Below are 19,257 nucleotides of genomic sequence, written 5' to 3' on the forward strand. Positions count from 1 at the left end.
TGATCTAAAAATATGCAGGGAATGATCCCAATCTTTTGATACTGGTTGAGGCCTGATTTATGACCCTGAATGTGATCTATTCTGGAGAATGTTCCATGTACAGTAGAGAGGAATGTGTATTCTGTTGCTTTGGGATGGAATGTTCTGTATATATCTGTGATGTCTATCTGGTCCAGTGTGTCATTTAAGGCCTTTATTTCCTTGTTGATCTTTTGCTTGGGTGATCTGTCCATATCAGTGAGGGGAGTGTTAACGTCCCCTACTATTATTGTATTATTGTCAATGTGTTTCTTTGATTTTGTTATTAATTGGTTTATATAGTTGTCTGCTCCCATGTTGGGGCATAGATATTTAAAATTGTTAGATCTTCTTGTTGGACAGACCCTTTGAGTATGATATAGTGTCCTTCCTCATCTCTTATTATAGTCTTTGGCTTAAACTCTAATTGATCTGTAGTAAGGATTGCCACCCCAGCTTTCTTTTGATATCCATTAGCATAGTAAATTGTTTTCCACTCCCTCACTTAAAATCTGGAGGTGTCTTTGGGTCTAAAATGAGTTTCTTGTAGAGAGCATATTGATGGGTTTTTTTTTTTTTTTTAAATGCATTCTGATACCCTGTGTCTTTTCATTGGGGCATTTAGCCCATTTACATTCAGGGTAACTATTAAGAGACATGAATTTAGTGCCATTTTATTGTCTGTAAGGTGACTGTTACTGTATATTGTCTCTGTTCCTTTCCGATCTACTACTTTTAGGCTCTTTCTTTGCTTAGAGAACCCCTTTCAATATTTCCTGTAGAGCTGGTTTGGTGTTTACAAATTCTTTTAGTTTTTGTTTGTCCTGGAACCTTTTTATCTGTCCTTCTATTTTCAATGATAGCCTAGCTGGATATAGTATTCTTGGGTGCTGTTTTTCTCATTTAGTACTCTGAATATATCATGCCAGTTCTTTCTGGCCTGCCAGGTCCCTGTAGATAAGTCTGTTGCCAATCTAATATTTTTACCATTATATGTTACAGCGTTCTTGTCCTGGGCTGCTTTCAGGAATTTCTCTTTGTCGCTAAGACTTGTAAATTTTACTATTAGATGACGGGGTGTACCCCTATTCTTACTGATTTTGAGGGGGGGTTCTCTGTGCCTCGTGGATTTTGATGCTTGTTCCTTTTGCCATATTAGGGAAATTCTCTACAATAATTCTCTCCAATATACCTTTTGCTTCCCTCTCTCTTTCTTCTTCTGGAATCCCAATTTTTCTAATGTTGTTTCATCTTGTTATCACTTATCTCTCGAATTCTCCCCTCGTGGTCTAGTAGTTGTTTGTCTCTCTTTTGCTCAGCTTCTTTATTCTCTGCCATTTGGTCTTTTATATCACTAATTCTCTCTTCTGCCTCATTCATCCTAGCAGTAAGAGCCTCCAGTTTTGATTGTACCTCATTAATAGCTTTTTTGATTTCAACTTGGTTAGATTTTAGTTCTTTTATTTCTCCAGAAAGGGCTTTTATTTATTTCTCCAGACAGCGTTTCTCTAATGTCTTCCATGCCTTTTTCGAGCCCAGCTAGCACCTTGAGAATCGTCATTCTATACTCTAGATCTGACATACTACCAACGTCTGTATTGATTAGGTCCCTAGCCTTCGGTACTGCCTCTTGTTCTTTTTTTTGTGTGAGTTTTTCTGCCTTGTCATTTTATCCAAATAAGAATATATGAAGGAGCAAATAAAATACTAAAAGGGTGGCAAACACCCCAGTAAAATGTGCTTTAACCAAATCAGAAGAGACCCCAAATCATGGGGGAAAGAAAGGGGATAAAAAGAAGTTCAGAAAAAAAAATTTTTTTAAACGAAGAAAAATAAAATAAAAAGATAAAGAAAAAATATAAAAAAGAAAATATATTTCTGTTAGACTGGTGAATAGAACAGGGTCACCCACTTAAATTTGGGAGTATTTTGGTCTCTTAGAAGAAACTACCTCCCAAAATTTTAAAGGAGCGAAAAATATATATAAGGGAAAACACGATGAAGGGATGGAATATGACTATAAAGATGAAAATTTAAAAAAAAATTTCTATAAAAGGAGTTGATGAGATAAGTTGGTTGGGAGAATAAAGAAGAAGAAAGTGGAGAGAATTTGTTCAGGCTGGAGCCTAGAACAAAGCCCTGTTGTAGATTTAGCATATATTTTGATATTAGAAGTTATTTCCCAAATTTTTTTAGAAGAAAAAACCCTATGCATATACAAAAAATAAAGTTAGATACAATGAAGGATAAAATATGATTATAATAATGAAGGTTCAAAACAGATTTTTTTGAAAGGTATTGTTATGATAAATGTTAAAAAATGTTAAACGAGGAAAGGGTAAAAGTTAAAAATATTTAGCAGAAGGAAAAAATAAAATTAAACAAAAATTAATTTACTTTGCAAGACTAAGGAGTCATGGAGAGAAAGCCATGAATTCCATGTTTTGCTTTCTCCTCCTCTGGAATTCCACTATTCTCCTTGGTAAGTGAACTTGGTCATGGCTGGATTTCTTGCTGATCCTCTTGGGGAGGAGCTTGTTGTAGTGATTCTCAAGTGTCTTTGCCTGAGGCGGAATTGCATCGCCCTTACCAGGGGCCGGGCTAAGTAATCCCCTCGGGTTCGATTTTGGGAGCTTTTGTTCCCTGAATGTTTTCCATAGAGTTTTGGAGGACGGGAATGAAGATGGCGGCCTCCCAATCTCCAGCCCAGAGGAGCTGAGAGCTTGGGGCCCCACTCCTCAGTGTGTCCTCTGAGAAAAGTGCTCAGTCACTCCTGTCTCACCTCCGACTGCGCTCTGAGCTCACCCAACCTGTGACCAAGCGTCTCTGTCTCTGGCACAGAGCCCTGCCTGGAGTCTCCAAACCCCACAGATCCCTGCACTCTTCTAGGGGTGTCTCCCTGGATCTTGTGGGGTCCCCACTCACAGAGCAGTGGCCTTTGCCACAGATCACAATTTAACGTAACCCCGAGCTCACTCTTCGGCTCAGTTTCTGTAGCCGGCTTTGCTGCTGTAATACCTGTGAGCTCTGCGACACTCAGACACCCCTGATCCTTCTGAGACCCCGCGGGACCTGAGACCATGCTGTCCCCTCGTGGGCTTCACCCTGGTTTAGTCCCTGGAACGATGTGTCTCAGTGGAGCAGACTTTTGAAAGTCCTGATTTTGTGCTCTGTTGCTCCGCCGCTTGCCGTGAGCTGGCCCCTCCCCCCACGGTCTGTCTTCCCATCCCTTTGGATTCACTTCTCCGCAGTGTCCTTTCAGTAAGTGGTCGATTTTCTGTTTCTAGAATTGCTGCTCTTCTTCTCTTTGGTCTCCTGTTGGATTTGAGGTGTTTGGAATGGTTTGATAAGCTATCTAGCTGATCTATTGCTACCTGATGTTGTCTCGGTCTGCTACTTCTCCCCCATCTTGACTCCACCTCTATTTAGTTTTTATTTCTGAGCATGTTTTTAGCTAGAGGGGGGCAAGGAGATGCAGAAAAAGAGGTTATAGTGTGAGATACTACTGCTAAATAAAGAGGAAAGAAATGGTGGAGATAATCCCTAATAAAAGGGGTGTAAAAGCAGAAAATTAAGACCATAGATCCAGAAATACTCTGTTTTAAGGATTTCTTTCTTTCTTTATTTTATGGAGACAGAATAAGAGAGAGCGTGATTGATTGGGGGAGGGGCGAAGGGAGAGGAAGAGAGATTGCTCAAGCACACTCACTTCTGAGCTCAGAAACAGAAGTAGGGCTCAATCCGAGGACCGTGCTGTCATGACCTGAGCCGAAATTAAGAACTGGATGCCCAGTCTGCTGCTCCATCTAGGCACCCCCAGAAATTACTTTTGCAGAAGGGGGATAGTGATGGGAACAAGGAAAAAAGAAAGGCACATTAGCTGGTAAATTTTGGAGTTGTGGAGGAAACTCAAGAGAATTCATTTTAGATGACTTGAGTGTATTTGTACTAAAATAGGTTAAATCACAGCTGCTCCACAAAGAATACTGAAAGCAGATGGAGTGCTAGACATGGGGTACATCATAGCCACATATTCATCCTCCTCAGGTCTTTTGGGCATCAAAGATACAGGTTACATTGGTATTCATTATTCAAATGAGATATGGAAGGTATGGGTTCTTTTTTTTTTTTTAAAGATGTCTAATTTTTTGATATGACAGCTGTTTTCAAAAACCCTTGAAAGACTGACATGATCTACCAAATCAAACTACGTTTGGAAACACAAGAAATTATAGGGTTGGTTCCCTAAATACTAAAATTGTTATTATCAGTACATATGACACTAATTCTGAAATACAATAGTATTTCAGTTCCTAGGAATTCTGTGGCCATTAAATAGATTTTTTTCCATTTTGGTAGTCATATTTCCATGTTGAAACCTTATTGTACATTATTTCTTAGATGTGTTTTACGTATCTTTCTGCATGAGTAGGTCAAGAAACTTTAAGGTGGCTAAACTAGTGGATACAGGAATGTAGGCATACCAGTAACCCACATGGGTATGGACAAAAATGAGTACTTTTAGTAACTATTATCCTACAACTGTGTATTGAAGCTGATCAATTCATAACGCTTTCTCTGATGAAAACTCAATTGTGCGTTCAGATGAACTATCATCACAACTGTGGACTGCCTAAATTACAGGATAAATTGAAGCAGGTCGTACATACTAAGAGTCTAATGGTATAAATGATTCTGCCGTACTGCTTCAAGGATGTGATGTAGCATTGTACCACTGGCTTTCACGTTTGTCCACTCAGGGTCATGATTTGTTCCTCTCATTAGAAATTGCTCTTCTGGCCAACCCACTTTCCTGTCTGCAGAAACAGAACACCAAAACCTAATGTAATCTGAGCCAGGCATGAGGATTCAGCTTAGTACTAACTACATGAATGTTTAGTTTGCTTTCATATGTACCTATAATTAACTATATGTCTCTTTTGCTTTTTAGATTCTCCAGGAAAATGTTCTTACTTGAAGGTAAAACTTAAATTTTTATTTTGAATTTTTAACTACAGATTGCATGAAATGTTCATTATGTCTTAATCATATTGTTTCAATACCCATTCAGCCTGCTATGGATGGGAAAGATTTTGTTCCTAATGAACCCGGGGAAATGGAGGAAAAAGAAGCATCCAAGTCAGGTAAGTTTTACAATACAAATTTAACGGTGTAAAGAAGTCCAGTAAAATATTTGAAATGCTCACAGTCTTCTTATTCTGAAGTCTTTCTTTTTCTTTTAGCAGGGTTAAGTGAAGGTTCTGACATAAATAACATAGGTGTTATTGCTGATATCCATGTTTGAATAAAAGTTATTTACAAGCCTAAGAAAAAGAGCTTTTTTTTTTTTTTTAAAAGATTTTATTTATTTATTTAACAGATATCACAAGTAGGCAGAGAGGCAGGCAGAGAGAGAGAGGGGGAAGCAGGCTCCCCGCCGAGCAGAGAGCCCAATGAGGGACTCGATCCCAGGACCCCGGGATCATGACCTGAGCTGACGGCAGAGGCTTTAACCCACTGAGCCACCCAGGTGCCCCGAAAAAGAGCTTTTGAAAAACGTAAGCTTTAGCTCAATTCTTTAAAAAGGTAGAGCAGACTATTTGAAATGCCAGAATAATAGCAAGTGAGCTTCAGGTACCAAAACCTGTCGGAGTAGGATACCAAAATTTCCCCCCTCTTCCTGCTTTCCTCACAGTTGTGAAGATATTCAGGACTGCCATGGCTGATGATGCAGAGCTATGTTCTCGTCAGCGATGAGTGTGTATATAATGGCATATAAAGTGGTGGTACTTCATGAATAGTATCATTGAGTGCCAAGTAAGAGATGGGAAGGAAGAAGAGAGCAGGGTGAGTTAGGGGGAATTCAAGGAAGCCTTAGCGGTGATAAAAAGGCCATTAGAAGGTTTATGACTTTTTGGGACTCCTGGGTGGCTCAGTTGGTTAAGCGTCTGCCTTCCACTCAGGTCGTGATCAAGGATCCTGGGATCGAGTCCCATATCGGGCTCCATGCTCAGCGGGGAGCCTGCTTCTCTCTCTGCCTCTGTCTGCCACTCTGCCTGCTTGTGCACACTCTCTCTCTCTGACAAATAATTAAATAAAATCTTTTTTAAAAAAAGTAAGAGAAAGTTTATAACTTTTAAGACATTTCCAGTTTTGAAGAATTGATAGTGACGAACGTGAGGCCTGCGTCTAGATGCTTAAGGTAAAGGAGTGTGGCAGCGGACTCAGTATGGACCAGAATTTCTCCCATTTTAGTGAATCGTCAGAGACCTTGTTGAAAATGTACATTGTGAGCAGCAGGTCTGGGATTCTGCATTCTGACCTGTCAGGTGATGCGAATGTCAAAGGTCCTTGGGTCATGTGCTCCGTAGCAGAGGTGTAGACTTCCACATAGAGACACCGGGAAAGGCCCTGGATACTTCAAGACCCCATAGAATGAAGGGAAAACATTATTTTGTTTTTTATTGTGAGCATGTTTTTAGCTAGAGGGGAGTGTGGAGATGCAGAAAGAGAGGTTATAGATGTAAGATATCAGTGCTAAATAAAGAGGAAAGAAGTGGTGGACATAATCCCTAATAAAAGGGGTGTAAAAGCAGAACAATCAAGACCGTAGATCCAGAAATAACTCTGTTGTAAGTATATTTTTCTTTATTTGTTTTAGGGAGGGGGAATGTGAGACACAGTGAGTGATCAGGGCAAGGGGCAATGGGAGAGGGAGAGAGAATCCTTAAGCAGACTCGCTTCTGACCCGGAGCCGGATGTGTGGCTCTTTGTGAGGACTGTGCCATTGCCACGTGAGCCGAAATCAAGAGCCAGATGCCCAATCCGTTGCTCCATCCAGGCGCCCCCCAGGAATTACTTTGAAGAAGGGGGACAGTGACGGGAACAAGGGGAAAGGGAAAGTCACGTTAGCTGAGAAGTTTTGGAGTTGAGGAGGAAACTCAAGAGAATTCACTTTAGATGGTGTGAGGGTATTTGCACTAGAACAGATTAAATCACAGCAGCTCCACAAAGAATACTGAAAGCAGATGGAGTGCTAGACATGGGGTAAATCATAGCCACGTACTCATCCTCCTCAGGTCTTTTGGGCATCAAAGATACAGATTACATCGGTATTCATTATTCAAATGAGATACAGGAGCTGTGGCTTTCTTTTTTTTAAGATAGGTAATTTTTGGATACAATAGCTGTTTCCAAAAATTCTTGAAAGACTGACATGATCTACCAAATCAAACTACGTTTGGAATCAATAGAAATTATAGGGTTGGTTCCCTGAATGCTAAAATTGTTATAATCAGTAAGTATGACAATGACAAAAGATTTTCAGTACCTAGGATTTCTGTGGCCATTCAATAGATTTTGTTCCATATACATAGTCATATTTCCATATTTAAAGCTATTGTACATTATTTCTTAGATGTGTTTTATACACCTTCTTGCATAAGTGGATGAAGAATCTTTAAGGTGGCTAAACTAGTGGATACGGGAAATGTAGGCATACTGATAGCCCACATGGGTATGGACAAAAATGAGTACTTTTAGTAACTGTGGTCTCACAAGTGTATATCCAAACTGATCAGTTCATAAGGCTTTGTTTGATGAAAACTCAATTATGCATTCAGTTGACTTATCATCAGCACTGAGAACTCCTACAACACAGGACAAATTGAAGAAGGTCATACATACTTAGAGTCTAATGGTATATATGATTCTGCTGTACTGCCTTAAGGATGTGGTGTAGCATTCTACCATTGGCTTTCACGTTTGTCTGCTCAGGGTCATGATTTGTTCCTCTCATTAGAAATTGCTCTTCTGGCCAACCCACCTTCCTGTCTGCAGAAACAACCCCCAAACCCATTTGTAATCTGAGCCAGGCATGAGGATTCAGCTTAGTACTAAGTGCATGAGTGTTTGTTGGCTTCTATATGTACATGGAGTTCACTATATGACCCTTTTGCTTTTTAGATTCTCCAGGAAAATATTCTTACTGGAAGGTAAAACTTACATTTTTATTGTGAGGCTTTAACTACAGATTGCATGAAATGTTCATTATGTCTTAATCATATTGTTTCAATACCCATTCAGCCTGCTGTGGAGGGGAAAGATTTTATTTTTAATCAACCCGGAGACATGGAGGAAATTCAAGCATCCCAATCAGGTAAATTTTGCAATACAAATTTAACGGTGTAAAGAAGTCCACTAAAATATTTGAAATGCTCACAGTCTTCTTATTCTGAAGTCTTTTTATTTTATTTATTTATTTATTTATTTGGCAAGCTTCAGTGAAGGTTCTGACATAAATAAGGTAGATGTTATTACTGATATCCATGTTTGAACAAACGATATTTACAAGCCTATGACAAAGAGGTTTTGAAACATGTAAGCTTTAGCTCAATTTTTTTAAAAGAAAGAGCAGACTATTTAAATGCCTGAAGTGTATCCGGTGAGCTTCTGGTACTAAAACCTGTCGCGGAGTAGGATACCAAAATTTTCCCCTTCTTACTTCTTTCCTCGCTGTTGGGAAGACATTAAGGATGTTGTTGATTATGCAGAGCTATATCTAGTCAGCTATAAGAATGTGTGTCTTAATGGCATGTATACGGTGGTACTTCATAAATAGTATCATTGAGTGCAATGTAAGAGAATTGGAAGGAAGAAGAGAGCAGGGTCAGTTCAGGGGAAATCAAGGAAGCCTTAGCCATGATAAAAAGTCCATTAGAAAGTTTATGACTTTTAAGACATTTCTGGTTTTGAAAAATTGATAGTGATGAACATGAGGCTTGCTTCTAGAGGGTTAAGTTAAGGTCATGGAATGTGGCAGTGCACTCAGTATGGACCAGAATTTCTCCTATTTCAGTGAATCGTCAGAGACTTTGTTAAAAATGCACATTGTGAGCAGCAGGTCTGGGATTCTGCCTTCTGACCTGTCAGGTGATGTGAATGTCAATGGTCTTTGGGTCATGTGCTCCGTAGCAAGGGTGTAGACTTCCACATAGAGACATCTGGAATGGCCCTGGATACTTCAAGACACCATAGAGTCAAGGGAAAGCATTATTTTGTTTTTTATTGTGAGCATGTTTTTAGCTAGAGGGGAGTGTGGAGATGCAGAAAGAGAGGTTATAGATGTAAGATATCCGTGCTAAATAAAGAGGAAAGAAGTGGTGGAGACAATCCCTAATAAAAGGGGTGTAAAAGCAGAACAATCAAGACCATAGATCCAGAAATAACTCTTTTTAAAAGGATTTCTTTCTTTATTTGTTTTAGGGAGCCAGAATGAGAGTGACAGTGAGTGATCAGGGAGAGGGGCAAAGGGAGAAGGGAGAGATTTGCCTCAAGCCGATTCCCTTCTGAGTTGGATCCTGATGTGGGGCTCTATCTGAGGACCATGCCATCATGACCCGAGCTGAAATCAACAGCCGGATGCCCAATCTGCTGCTCCATCCTGGCGCCCCCAGAAATAACTTAAGAAGAAGAGGGACAGTGATGGGAACGAGGGAAGAAAGAAAGGCACGTTAGCTGGGAAATTTTGGAGTTGAGGAGGAAACTCCAGGAATTCACTTGAGATGACTTGAGGGCATTTGCACTAGAACAGATTAAATCACAGCTGCTCCACAGAGAATACTGAAAGCAGATGGAGTGCTAAACATGGGGTACATCATAGCCATGTATTCATCCTCCTCTTGTCTACTGGACATCAAAGTTATGTGTTGCATTGGTATTCATTATTTAAATGAGATTCGGAAGCTGTGGCTTTTTTTTTTTTTTTTTTAAGATAGGTAATGTATTGGTACTATCACTGATTCCAAAAACCTTTTAAAGTCTGACATGATCTTGGGTCGCCTGTGTGGCTGAGTTGGTTATGCTGCTGCCTTCGGCTCAAGACATGATCCTAGGATCCTGGGATCGTGTCCCACATGGGGCTCCTTGCTCAGTGGGGAGCCTGCTTCTCTGTCTGCCTCTATCTGCCACTCTACCTGCTTTTGGGCTCTCTCTCTCTCTCTCTGACAAATAAATAAATAAAATCTTTAAAAAAGAAAAAAAGACAAGATCTACCAAATCACAGTAGTTTTGGAAACAAAAGAAATTATAGGGTTGGTTCCCTAAATGCTAAAATTATTGTTATCAGTAAGTGTGACACTGATTCTGAAATACAAAGGATTTTCAGTACCTAAGAGTTCTGTGTCATTTAAATAGATATTTTTTCCCATTTTGGTAGTCATATTTCCATAGTGAAAGCTTACTGTACATTATTTCTTAGATGTATTTTATATAACTTCTTGAGTGAGCGGATCAAGAAACTTTAAGATGGCTAAACCAAAGGATACAACAAATGTAGGCATACCAGTAGCCCACATGGGTATGGCTTAAAATGAGTACTTTCAGTAACTATTACCCTAAAAGTGTATATCCAAGCTGATCAATTCATAACACTTTCTCTGATAACTCAATTATGTATTCAGTTAAACTATCATCAGAAGTGTGTACTGCCTAAATTATGGGAGAAATTGAAGAACATGGTAAATACTTACAGTCTAATGGTTTAAATGATTCTGTTGTACTACCCTAAGGATGTGATGTAGCATTGTACCATTGGCTTTCTCGTTTGTCCCCTCAGGGTCATGGTTTGTTCTCTCATTAGAAATTGCCTTTCTTCCCAACCTACCTTTCTGTCTCCAGAAACAGAACACCAAAACCTAATGTAATCAGAGCCAGGCACAAGGATTCAGCTTAGTACCAACTGCATGAATGTTTAGTTGGCTCTCATATTTACATATAATTAAGTATATGTCCCTTTTGTTTTTTAGATTTTCCAGGAAAATATTCGTACTTGAAGGTAAAACTTATACTTTTTTTTTGAATTTTTAACTACAGATTGTATGAAATGTACATTGTATTAATTGTGTTGTTTCAATACCCATTCAGCCCGGTGTTGAAGTAAACCATTCTCTTCCTAATAAACCAGGAGAAATGGAGGAAAAAGAAACATCCGAATCAGGTAAATTTTACAATACAAATTTAACTGTGGAAAGTAGTACAGTAAAAATATTTGAAATGCTCACAGTCTTTTTATTCTGAATTCCTTTTTTTTTTTTTTTGGCAATTTTAAGTGAAGTATTTGATATTAATAAGGTAGATGTTATTGCTGATATCCATGTTTGAACAAAAGATATTTACAAGTGTAAAAAGAAGAGATTTTAAAAATGTAAGCTTTAGCTCAAGTTTCTACTTTTATGTTTTAAATTCCTAATGTTCCCAGTTTGGAACACCTTTAATTCCTCGGGCTTCCCAGAAGTTAGTTATTAGACTCTAACGTTTTTCTGGTGTTCACAATGTTTATCCGAATTCTGAACTTTACTTAGAGTCTAGCTTCATTTGCTAACTTGTGAATTGTGTTTTAAGTTTATTTCATCTTAGTGTTGATGTTCATCATCTTAAGCCAAACAGATATTCTGATTAGCAGATTGTGTGTGTGTGTGTATGTGTCTGTGGTGTGTTTGATTACTTGAAATGCAGGAAGTAAGTAGTTATATCTTAATACTTGGTAGACATAATCTTTTAGAACAGAAATTCTGAAACTCATTGGCCTGAGGGTCCTTTTATACTTTTTAAAAGTTATTGGGAATTCCAAAGAACTTCTGTTTAAGTGCGTTCCATCTGTTGATATTTACAATAGTAGAAATTAAAACAAACATTTATAAAGAAGCAAATACGATCATGACCCACTAATCATGCAAGTTGTGATACTATCACGTATCGTATGTTCAGAAAAATTCAACATACACTAAAGAAGGGAATGAGTGAAAATGTCAAGTATCATTTATCATTGTGGTGAAAATAGTTTTGACCTCTTGGATCCTGTGAATGGATGGATCCTGGAACTCCGAGGATTCTCAGATGATGTGGGAGAACTGTTTTAAACCATGTACAGTGTTCATGGATTCAAACTGATAACGGGGCCCTTTTGATGAAATGGGCATTAAGGTTTCATTCCTGCATTTCTTACTTTTTACTTTCACTTTTCTTAAGAGGTGTAATTCAGACAATCTTGTTTTAAAAAAAGGAAAGTCTTTTTATTATATATTCATTTTCTGTTTCATGGCTTTGTAGTTTTTGGATCTAGTGTGGCCTGAGAATTGGTCTGTCTTTACATGGAAATGATTACATCCCCCAAGGCTTTCTTTTCTCATATAAACTTATGTTTGTCTAAGACTTAAAGATTTCTGAAGATATTGGTGTATTGAGGAAAGACCATCTCATTGTAATTTAAGTAGTACCATTCATTAAAAGTTTTTTAAAATGCATGTCTTTAGAATAGACAGTATGTATTTAAACATAAAATAAAGGGGCACCTGGGTGGCTCAGTGGGTTAAAGCCTCTGCCTTTGGCTCAGGTCCTGATCCCATGGTCCTGGGATCGAGCCCCGCATCGGGCTCTCTGCTCAGCTGGGAGCCTGCTTCCTCCTCTCTCTCTCCCTCCCTCTCTGCTTACTTGTGATCTCTGTCTGTCAAATAAATAAATAAATAAATAAAATCTTTAAAAAAAAAAGAATTAGGAGAAAGTAATTTCTTTTAGGCTATTTTTTAACATTCACTTGAGAGTGGGTAGCAGGATTATATTTAGAAGTTTGTGCCCAGCTGGGAATACTAGGTAGAGATTTAAAGATTGCTTATTGAAAACACAGTTTCTTAGCTTTGTTTTTATAGCTTTAAATTCACATGTATTGGTCAAATTATATTCAATGTAACTAGAAAAAGCAGCTTCCCAAACCAAATATTAAAATATTTCCTATATTCTCTATGACTTTATTTTAGAGTTGGCTTTCCCAGCAATAATGGGAATCATTGAGAATTTACTATATAGTATCATCTTCTCAACTATGTATGCATAGTCTATGTCCTTGTTTTATTATTTTTATTTTATTTTTTTAGAGAGCAAGAAAGTGGGGAGGGAGGGAGGTAAGGCAGAAGGAGAGAACCCCAAGCAGCAGGCTTCACGCTTAGCATGGGGTCTGATGTGGGGCTCGATCTCACAACCCTGAGATCATGACCTGAGCTGAAATCAAGAGTCAGACACCTCACTGAGCCACTCAGATGCCCCTTTATTATTATTATTATTATTTAAAGATTTTATTTATTTGAGAGAGATTGAGAGAAAAAGTGGGAGGAGGGGCAGAGGGAGAAGCAGACTCCCCACTGACCTGGGAGCCCGATGGAGGACTCCATCCCAGGATCCAGTCATGACCTGAGCTGAAAGCAGCCGCTTAACTGACTGAGCCACCCAGGCCACTTCATTAATTTTGATGAATAGGTGGAATATTGGTTTTAAGGAGTACTACATCATTTAAAAATAACATTCTCCTGATATACTCAGTCTACTGATTAACCATATCTAATGTGTGCTCTACTTAATGTACCAGTTAACTCAGGGCCTTTCATCAGTCATATGATCAGGTTGGTACTAATAAATTGTACAGTATTTTTTTCACCCCTGTAGTTTTATGTTCTTTCTTTACTTGTAGAATTAACAGTATATTTTTCAGAAGATTTCAATTATCTCCTAGAGAAGTGAACGCAGACAATAAATACAAAGTTATTTACCTACACAAGTAACTTGTTCCTGTTACTTCCTCATGAGCTTGGTAGATCCAAGAAGCAGGACTTTTAAAACAAAGCACCCACAGGCTCCTGTAACACAGGAAGATATGGAACAGAAAAATTATAAAATAAATACTTAAAACACTTCATGTAGAATAATTCCCACTTGATGCCTTTTATAAAGTAATGAGCAAAGTTGGTTGCTAGGGACCCAAGATTGTGTGTTTACTCATTTAATATAGATTTATTCTGTACTGGCCCTGATAATTTTATATCCTCAGTATTTCTAGAACCATTCTGTCGGTTCAGGTATGCTTCATCTTTATTTTGCATCAGTGCCTTCTCATTCATCTCCCATCTTTTATTACAATGCCCCTCAGATTCATCCCTCTCCACAGCATTTAGAGTGATGTGTGTCAAATGCAAATATGACTGTGAACCATTGTTGAAAATATGTTTGTGTTCAGGTATCTTAAAATTACATATAAAGCTTTCATAATTTTGAGTTCTGCTAAGCTCTCTAACCCTTTCTACTGTCTGCCCTTTTCTCTGGCATCTGAACTGCTTTTGATGTCTTCCTCTTTGATTCCTGTATTTTAGACAGATATTTACCCTGTTGTGTGTTTCTCTCCCTTGTCTTACTGCGGGCTTGTATACTCCTCCCATTTTCCGCCCTCTAACCCCTTTGACTCTGGCTGACCTCAGTGTTGCTGTCTCAGTTCAGGCATTATCTCTAGAAAATCCATTCCTGACACCTTTTATCTACATGCTGCTTTAAACCTGGGTGCCTAGCACTTACTGGGAACTCAGTAAATAATTACTGAGTAGAATAAAGACTTTTTACACAGAGATGATTTAAGAGATTATCCCATGCAGGGGTGCCTGGGGGGCTCAGTCAGTTGAATGTCGAACTCTTGATTTTGGCTCAGGTCATGACCTCAGAGTTGTGAGATCAAGCCCTGTGTGGGGCTCAGTGCTGGGCGTGGAGCCTGGTCAAAATTCTCTCTCCCTCTTCTCCTTCCCCCTCTCTCTCTCTTAAAAAAGAGAAAGAGAGAGATTGTCCCATACAGTCTAGTAACAAAACAAATATATATAAATAAAGAAGTAACTTACAGTTCAGGTGGTGAAAATGCACTAGAAAAATCTGTATGGTACTAACGTAGCCCCAAAGAAAGAGGTCTATTTATCTAGGGAAGGGTAGCCTTAATCAAGGATGACTTTATGTAGCAGTCTGTGTCCTATAAGATGTGAAGAAATTTGTCAAGTAGTAGAGGAAAACATTTTAGGAATGTTTACACTCATGAAGGAAATACACCTGTAGGAAGGTTGTACACTGATAAAGGCATAAAAAATACTAGTAATTTTGGAAACCATGAATATTGTTGTAGTTGAAGCTTAGGGTGTTGTTTAAGAGGTACTGTAACAAGGTAAAGAATAGTCTGTTATGATTTTATATCTTTCTGGTACATTTTAAAATTTTGTTTCTGAGTGTTTTGTTCATTGGTATTAGGTGGGTGAATTTGTGAATGATTCTTTGAGATGTTTGTATGCCTTTAACCTTGTGACATTTAGTATTTCCCAAATGGTTTGTTGAAGTTTTTGATAATGAAAAGTATTTCTTAAATATCCAGCTAAAGATTAAGTTTAATTAAAACTCTTAATTGATCAGATGTTTTCTATTTTTGTGAAGGTTATCGCTTTTATCTAACCATTCTAATTTGTCCATTTTAATTAAACATAGATTTTTCAGCGGAACTAGACTTAGAAATGACAACAGAAGAAGAGGAAGAAAGTCTTAGTGAAAGTGAAAATAAACACCTGCAGGTATATACAAATTTAAATTTAAATTTCCAATTTTGTATTGTTTTTTAACAATGTAACGTAGTTCATTGAATGTAACGTAGTTCAATTGAAATTATCTTCTGAACAGAATGTATTGAAGTCGATAGATCATAATTTAATATTTAGTTTTTGTAAAATTTCACAAGTTACCAAATTTAAATTTTGTTAGAATTTATAGTAACTTATAGTTAAACTTTATCCTTGGAATTGGACCAAAAAAAAATCCTGAATATTGTTTGCTTCTTCCATTTTTGTAAGTTTTTACATGCTAAAAAGGTAACATCAAATACTGAACCGTATGTTTAAGCAGTTGAAATTATGAGCAGTATAACAATGATGACTACTGACTTAGATTCATGTAGAAGGAGTGGTTCTTAGTGGTTCTTAATGTGCAGTTCTCAGTGGTTCAAAATGTTCAGTTCTGTATTGCCAGTCATAATGCCAAGATTAAAGATTTATTTGCCTTGTGATCTCTGTGTAGTTGACTTCAGAGAGTAGGGTCATAAAATCAACCCAATTGCCTATTGTAGAATCACACCTTCCAGGATGGGACCTTTGTATTTGGGTAATAAACAGACACTTTTTCAGTTATTTCATTTCAGTATAGGGAATCTGTAAATATTATTAACATTTTTCTTATCCACTCTCAGTGGACGTTACAATAGCTGGATGCAGGCAGATAATTTATAGTGATGTGTAACACTATCATAGTATATAATTTGAGTTAAAATCTAGGATTTTATTTTTCTTTCTGATTGATGTTTATTGATTTTGGCTCCTAATAATAAGTTTGCCTATTCTTTAGTTATTAATTTTTAAAAAAATTCTCAAATGCACTATTGGGGCTCACTGTTAAAGGTATGGTAAGATAAAATGTTTTTAAGTTTGTAACATTGAAAGTCATCTAATTCATTTTTTGGTAGGTATAACATGTAATGAATTGTTTAGTTTTAAAAAACTGGCAAAGTTAAGTTTATGGATTTGTGTTTTTCTTCTGTCTCAGGCTAGGGCAAGTTATTTTTTGCTTCTTAGTTACAATCCAGTGAGTTGGGAGCAGCTTAAGAAATTTAACAGTTAAATTTTAATTATTTTCTAATTTTTTCTTTGTCCATACTTGATTACTTAAGGATAAAGTTATTTTACAAACATGTATGCCGACAGAAAGGACATCTGAAAATGAAACACAGCAATTTAACTTTTATATCTGTCAAAAATGGCTCAAGAACCAGGAATGAATAAGGAATGTGATAGAGAGGATGATATATTTTTATATTCAGAACATCCCTCTGTTCAAAAGTGTGAGGACATGTGGACCAAACAAGACAAATTAGAGTGGAAAAATAAGTTAAAACTCATCACCAGAGAGTTAAAGCAGAAGTTTGGTGAAATTTGTGAAAAAAAAAAAAAAAAATTACTGCTTATCCTAAGGAAGAGTCACTACATGGTCACTTTAAAGAAGGAGCAAACTTAATGGAAATACCTTCTAATTTGACAAATGATAGACGTGATTGTGAGAAGAAAGATGCATTTGCAGTGCCTGTTTTTGTCACACTTAAGGCATTACCTGAACAGAAAGAGCCTAGACTTGACAATGTCGTTCTTTCTCATTCATCCTCGGATCATAGTTGCCGGTCATCTTCTGATCTTTCCTTAAGTGAAAATAAATCAGACTCTGAAAATGATAACAAATCAGACTTTGAGCATATTTTTAACAAAAATGAGAATTTTGATACTGATAGAGAAAATAAAAAAGTAAGGAACCCATGGGTTACGTTTGAAGGGAAAGAAGACCAAGAGTTTGACATGCAAATGGCAAAAAGTATAAACCAGACTAGCACTGATTGTAAATTAGACATTGGTTGTATACCTTAGTCTAGTAATCCAGGAAGCCGTTTTGATTCTTGGCTTGCCTGCTTCAGTGAGATGAGACAAAAGAGTCAAATAAAAAGGCACAATATTTCTGCTGTTACAAACACTTAGAAGAAAACAAAAGATTTATTCCAGAAGCCATTATATGCAGCTAATGACAGTACTAATAACTATAGAAGTATGGATCCCGAATTAGACAATGGGAGTTCTCCAGCATGTGGTTACAGAACATCAGAAGTGTATCTAAAGGAAGATTTACAGCAAGATGTGAAAAAGTTTAAGAATGAGATAGGCACGTTGCAGATAGAGTTCCTGTCTTTGGAACGGGAAAACGTTCAACTTCAAAAAGAGGTAGAGGTTCACTTTGAGCTGCTCTTTTGTTCTTTTCTTTATCAATGATCTGAGCCATTTTGATTTTCCAGTTATGAAAATGTTCGTGTATCAAATGGGGTTGTCTAAATATGTAATTGTGGTCAGAAATAGATTATTTCTGCTGTCTAAATGGTAGGAGTGCAGGAAAAACATTCTTATGATTTGTTTTCCTTAAGTTTCTCTGTCAGTCTCCCAAGTGGCATATGAACTGGGAAACTAATTTAGCTATGTACCATGTGACTTCATGAACCAAAAAACCTAAAAGAAAATTCCTTAAAAAGATAGTTATCTTGGGGCACCCAGGTGGCACAGTCAAGCATCTGACTCTTGTTTCTGGCGTGGGTTGTGATCTCAAGGTCGTGAGATCAAGCCCGGCCTTGGGCACTTTGCTCAGCGTGGAGTCTGCTTTAGTTTCTCTCTCCTTCTCCCTCTGCCCTTCCTCCTTATGATCTCTTTCCCAAATAAATACATTTTTTAAAAATATATAATAATTTCTAGATTTTTTCTTAAGATTAACTTATTTGAGAGAGACTGAGAGAGAGAGAGAGAGAGAGAGAGAGAGCATGTGTGTGCACATGAGAGCATGGGTCCAGGAGAGGCAGAGGGAGAGAGAAAGGGAGAAGCAGACTCTCCTGAGCAGGGAACCTGACCTGGAGCTCCATCCCAGGACCCTGGGATCATGGCCTGAGCCAAAGGCAGATGCTTAACCACTGAGCCACCCAGATGTCCCATTTCTACGGTATTTATTTTTATCTATTGGCTTAAATATAATTGCACTTACATCAACAATGAAATGGGAAAGAAACAAGGACAAGGAAAGAGGATATAAACAAATATTTCAGCTAAACCAATCTATTTATTGCTTCTTTTTATTGTTTCAGTATGTGCAATCTTCTCTGCTTCACTCACTCTTGGAACTTAGAATTCCAACACGATCACTTTGAGATATTTTTAATAACAAATATTTGTATGATCACTTTTTTTCTCCACATTTTTTTTTAAGATTTTTAAAATTTCTTTATGTAACAGAGAAGATCACAAGTAGGCAGAGAGAGAGGGGGAAGCAGGCTCCCTGCTGTGCAGAGAGCCCGATGTGGGGCGCTATCCCAGGACCCTGAGATCATGACCTGAGCTGAAGGCAGAGGCTTTAACCCACTGAGCCACCCAGGCGCCCCTCTCCACATGTTTTTAAAACAGATTCTTTTTTTAAAGCTTTTTAAAAAATTTAATTATTTGACAGAGAGATAGAAAGAGACCACAAGTAGGCAGAGTAGCAGGCAGAGGGAGAGGGAGAAACGGGCCCTCTTCTGAGTGGGGAGCCCGATGTGAGGCTCGATCCCAGGACCACTGGGATCATGACCTAAGCCAAAGGCAGCCGCTTAATAGACTGAGCCACCCATGTGCCCCTAAACAGACTCTTTTTTAAGATTTATTTATTTATTTAGAGAGAGAGCATGAGCAGGGGGAGGGGCAAAGGGGGAGAGAGAGGGAGGGAGAGAAGCAGACCTCTACTGAGCATGGAGCCTGATGCAGGACTCCATCCCATGACCCCAAGATCATG

At 37.9% G+C, this 19,257-nt stretch overlaps 1 protein-coding gene across 1 annotated transcript in view; it reads left to right on the forward strand.

Annotated features, from left to right (window-relative positions):
• Positions 1 to 19,257, forward strand: part of LOC308347642 (ankyrin repeat domain-containing protein 26-like) — a 140,593-nt gene that overhangs the window by 42,979 nt on the left and 78,357 nt on the right. Inside the window, exons 18-24 of the mRNA XM_080811232.1 lie at positions 4,970 to 4,998; positions 5,090 to 5,162; positions 7,984 to 8,012; positions 8,104 to 8,176; positions 10,824 to 10,852; positions 10,942 to 11,014; positions 15,355 to 15,437. Of these exons, the coding sequence (XP_080667358.1) occupies positions 4,970 to 4,998; positions 5,090 to 5,162; positions 7,984 to 8,012; positions 8,104 to 8,176; positions 10,824 to 10,852; positions 10,942 to 11,014; positions 15,355 to 15,437 (389 nt within the window). The remainder of the gene's footprint in view (positions 1 to 4,969; positions 4,999 to 5,089; positions 5,163 to 7,983; positions 8,013 to 8,103; positions 8,177 to 10,823; positions 10,853 to 10,941; positions 11,015 to 15,354; positions 15,438 to 19,257) is intronic.

This window comes from Martes martes (assembly GCF_963455335.1).
Source record: "Martes martes genome assembly, chromosome: 8".
NCBI classification, from domain to species: domain Eukaryota; kingdom Metazoa; phylum Chordata; class Mammalia; order Carnivora; family Mustelidae; genus Martes; species Martes martes.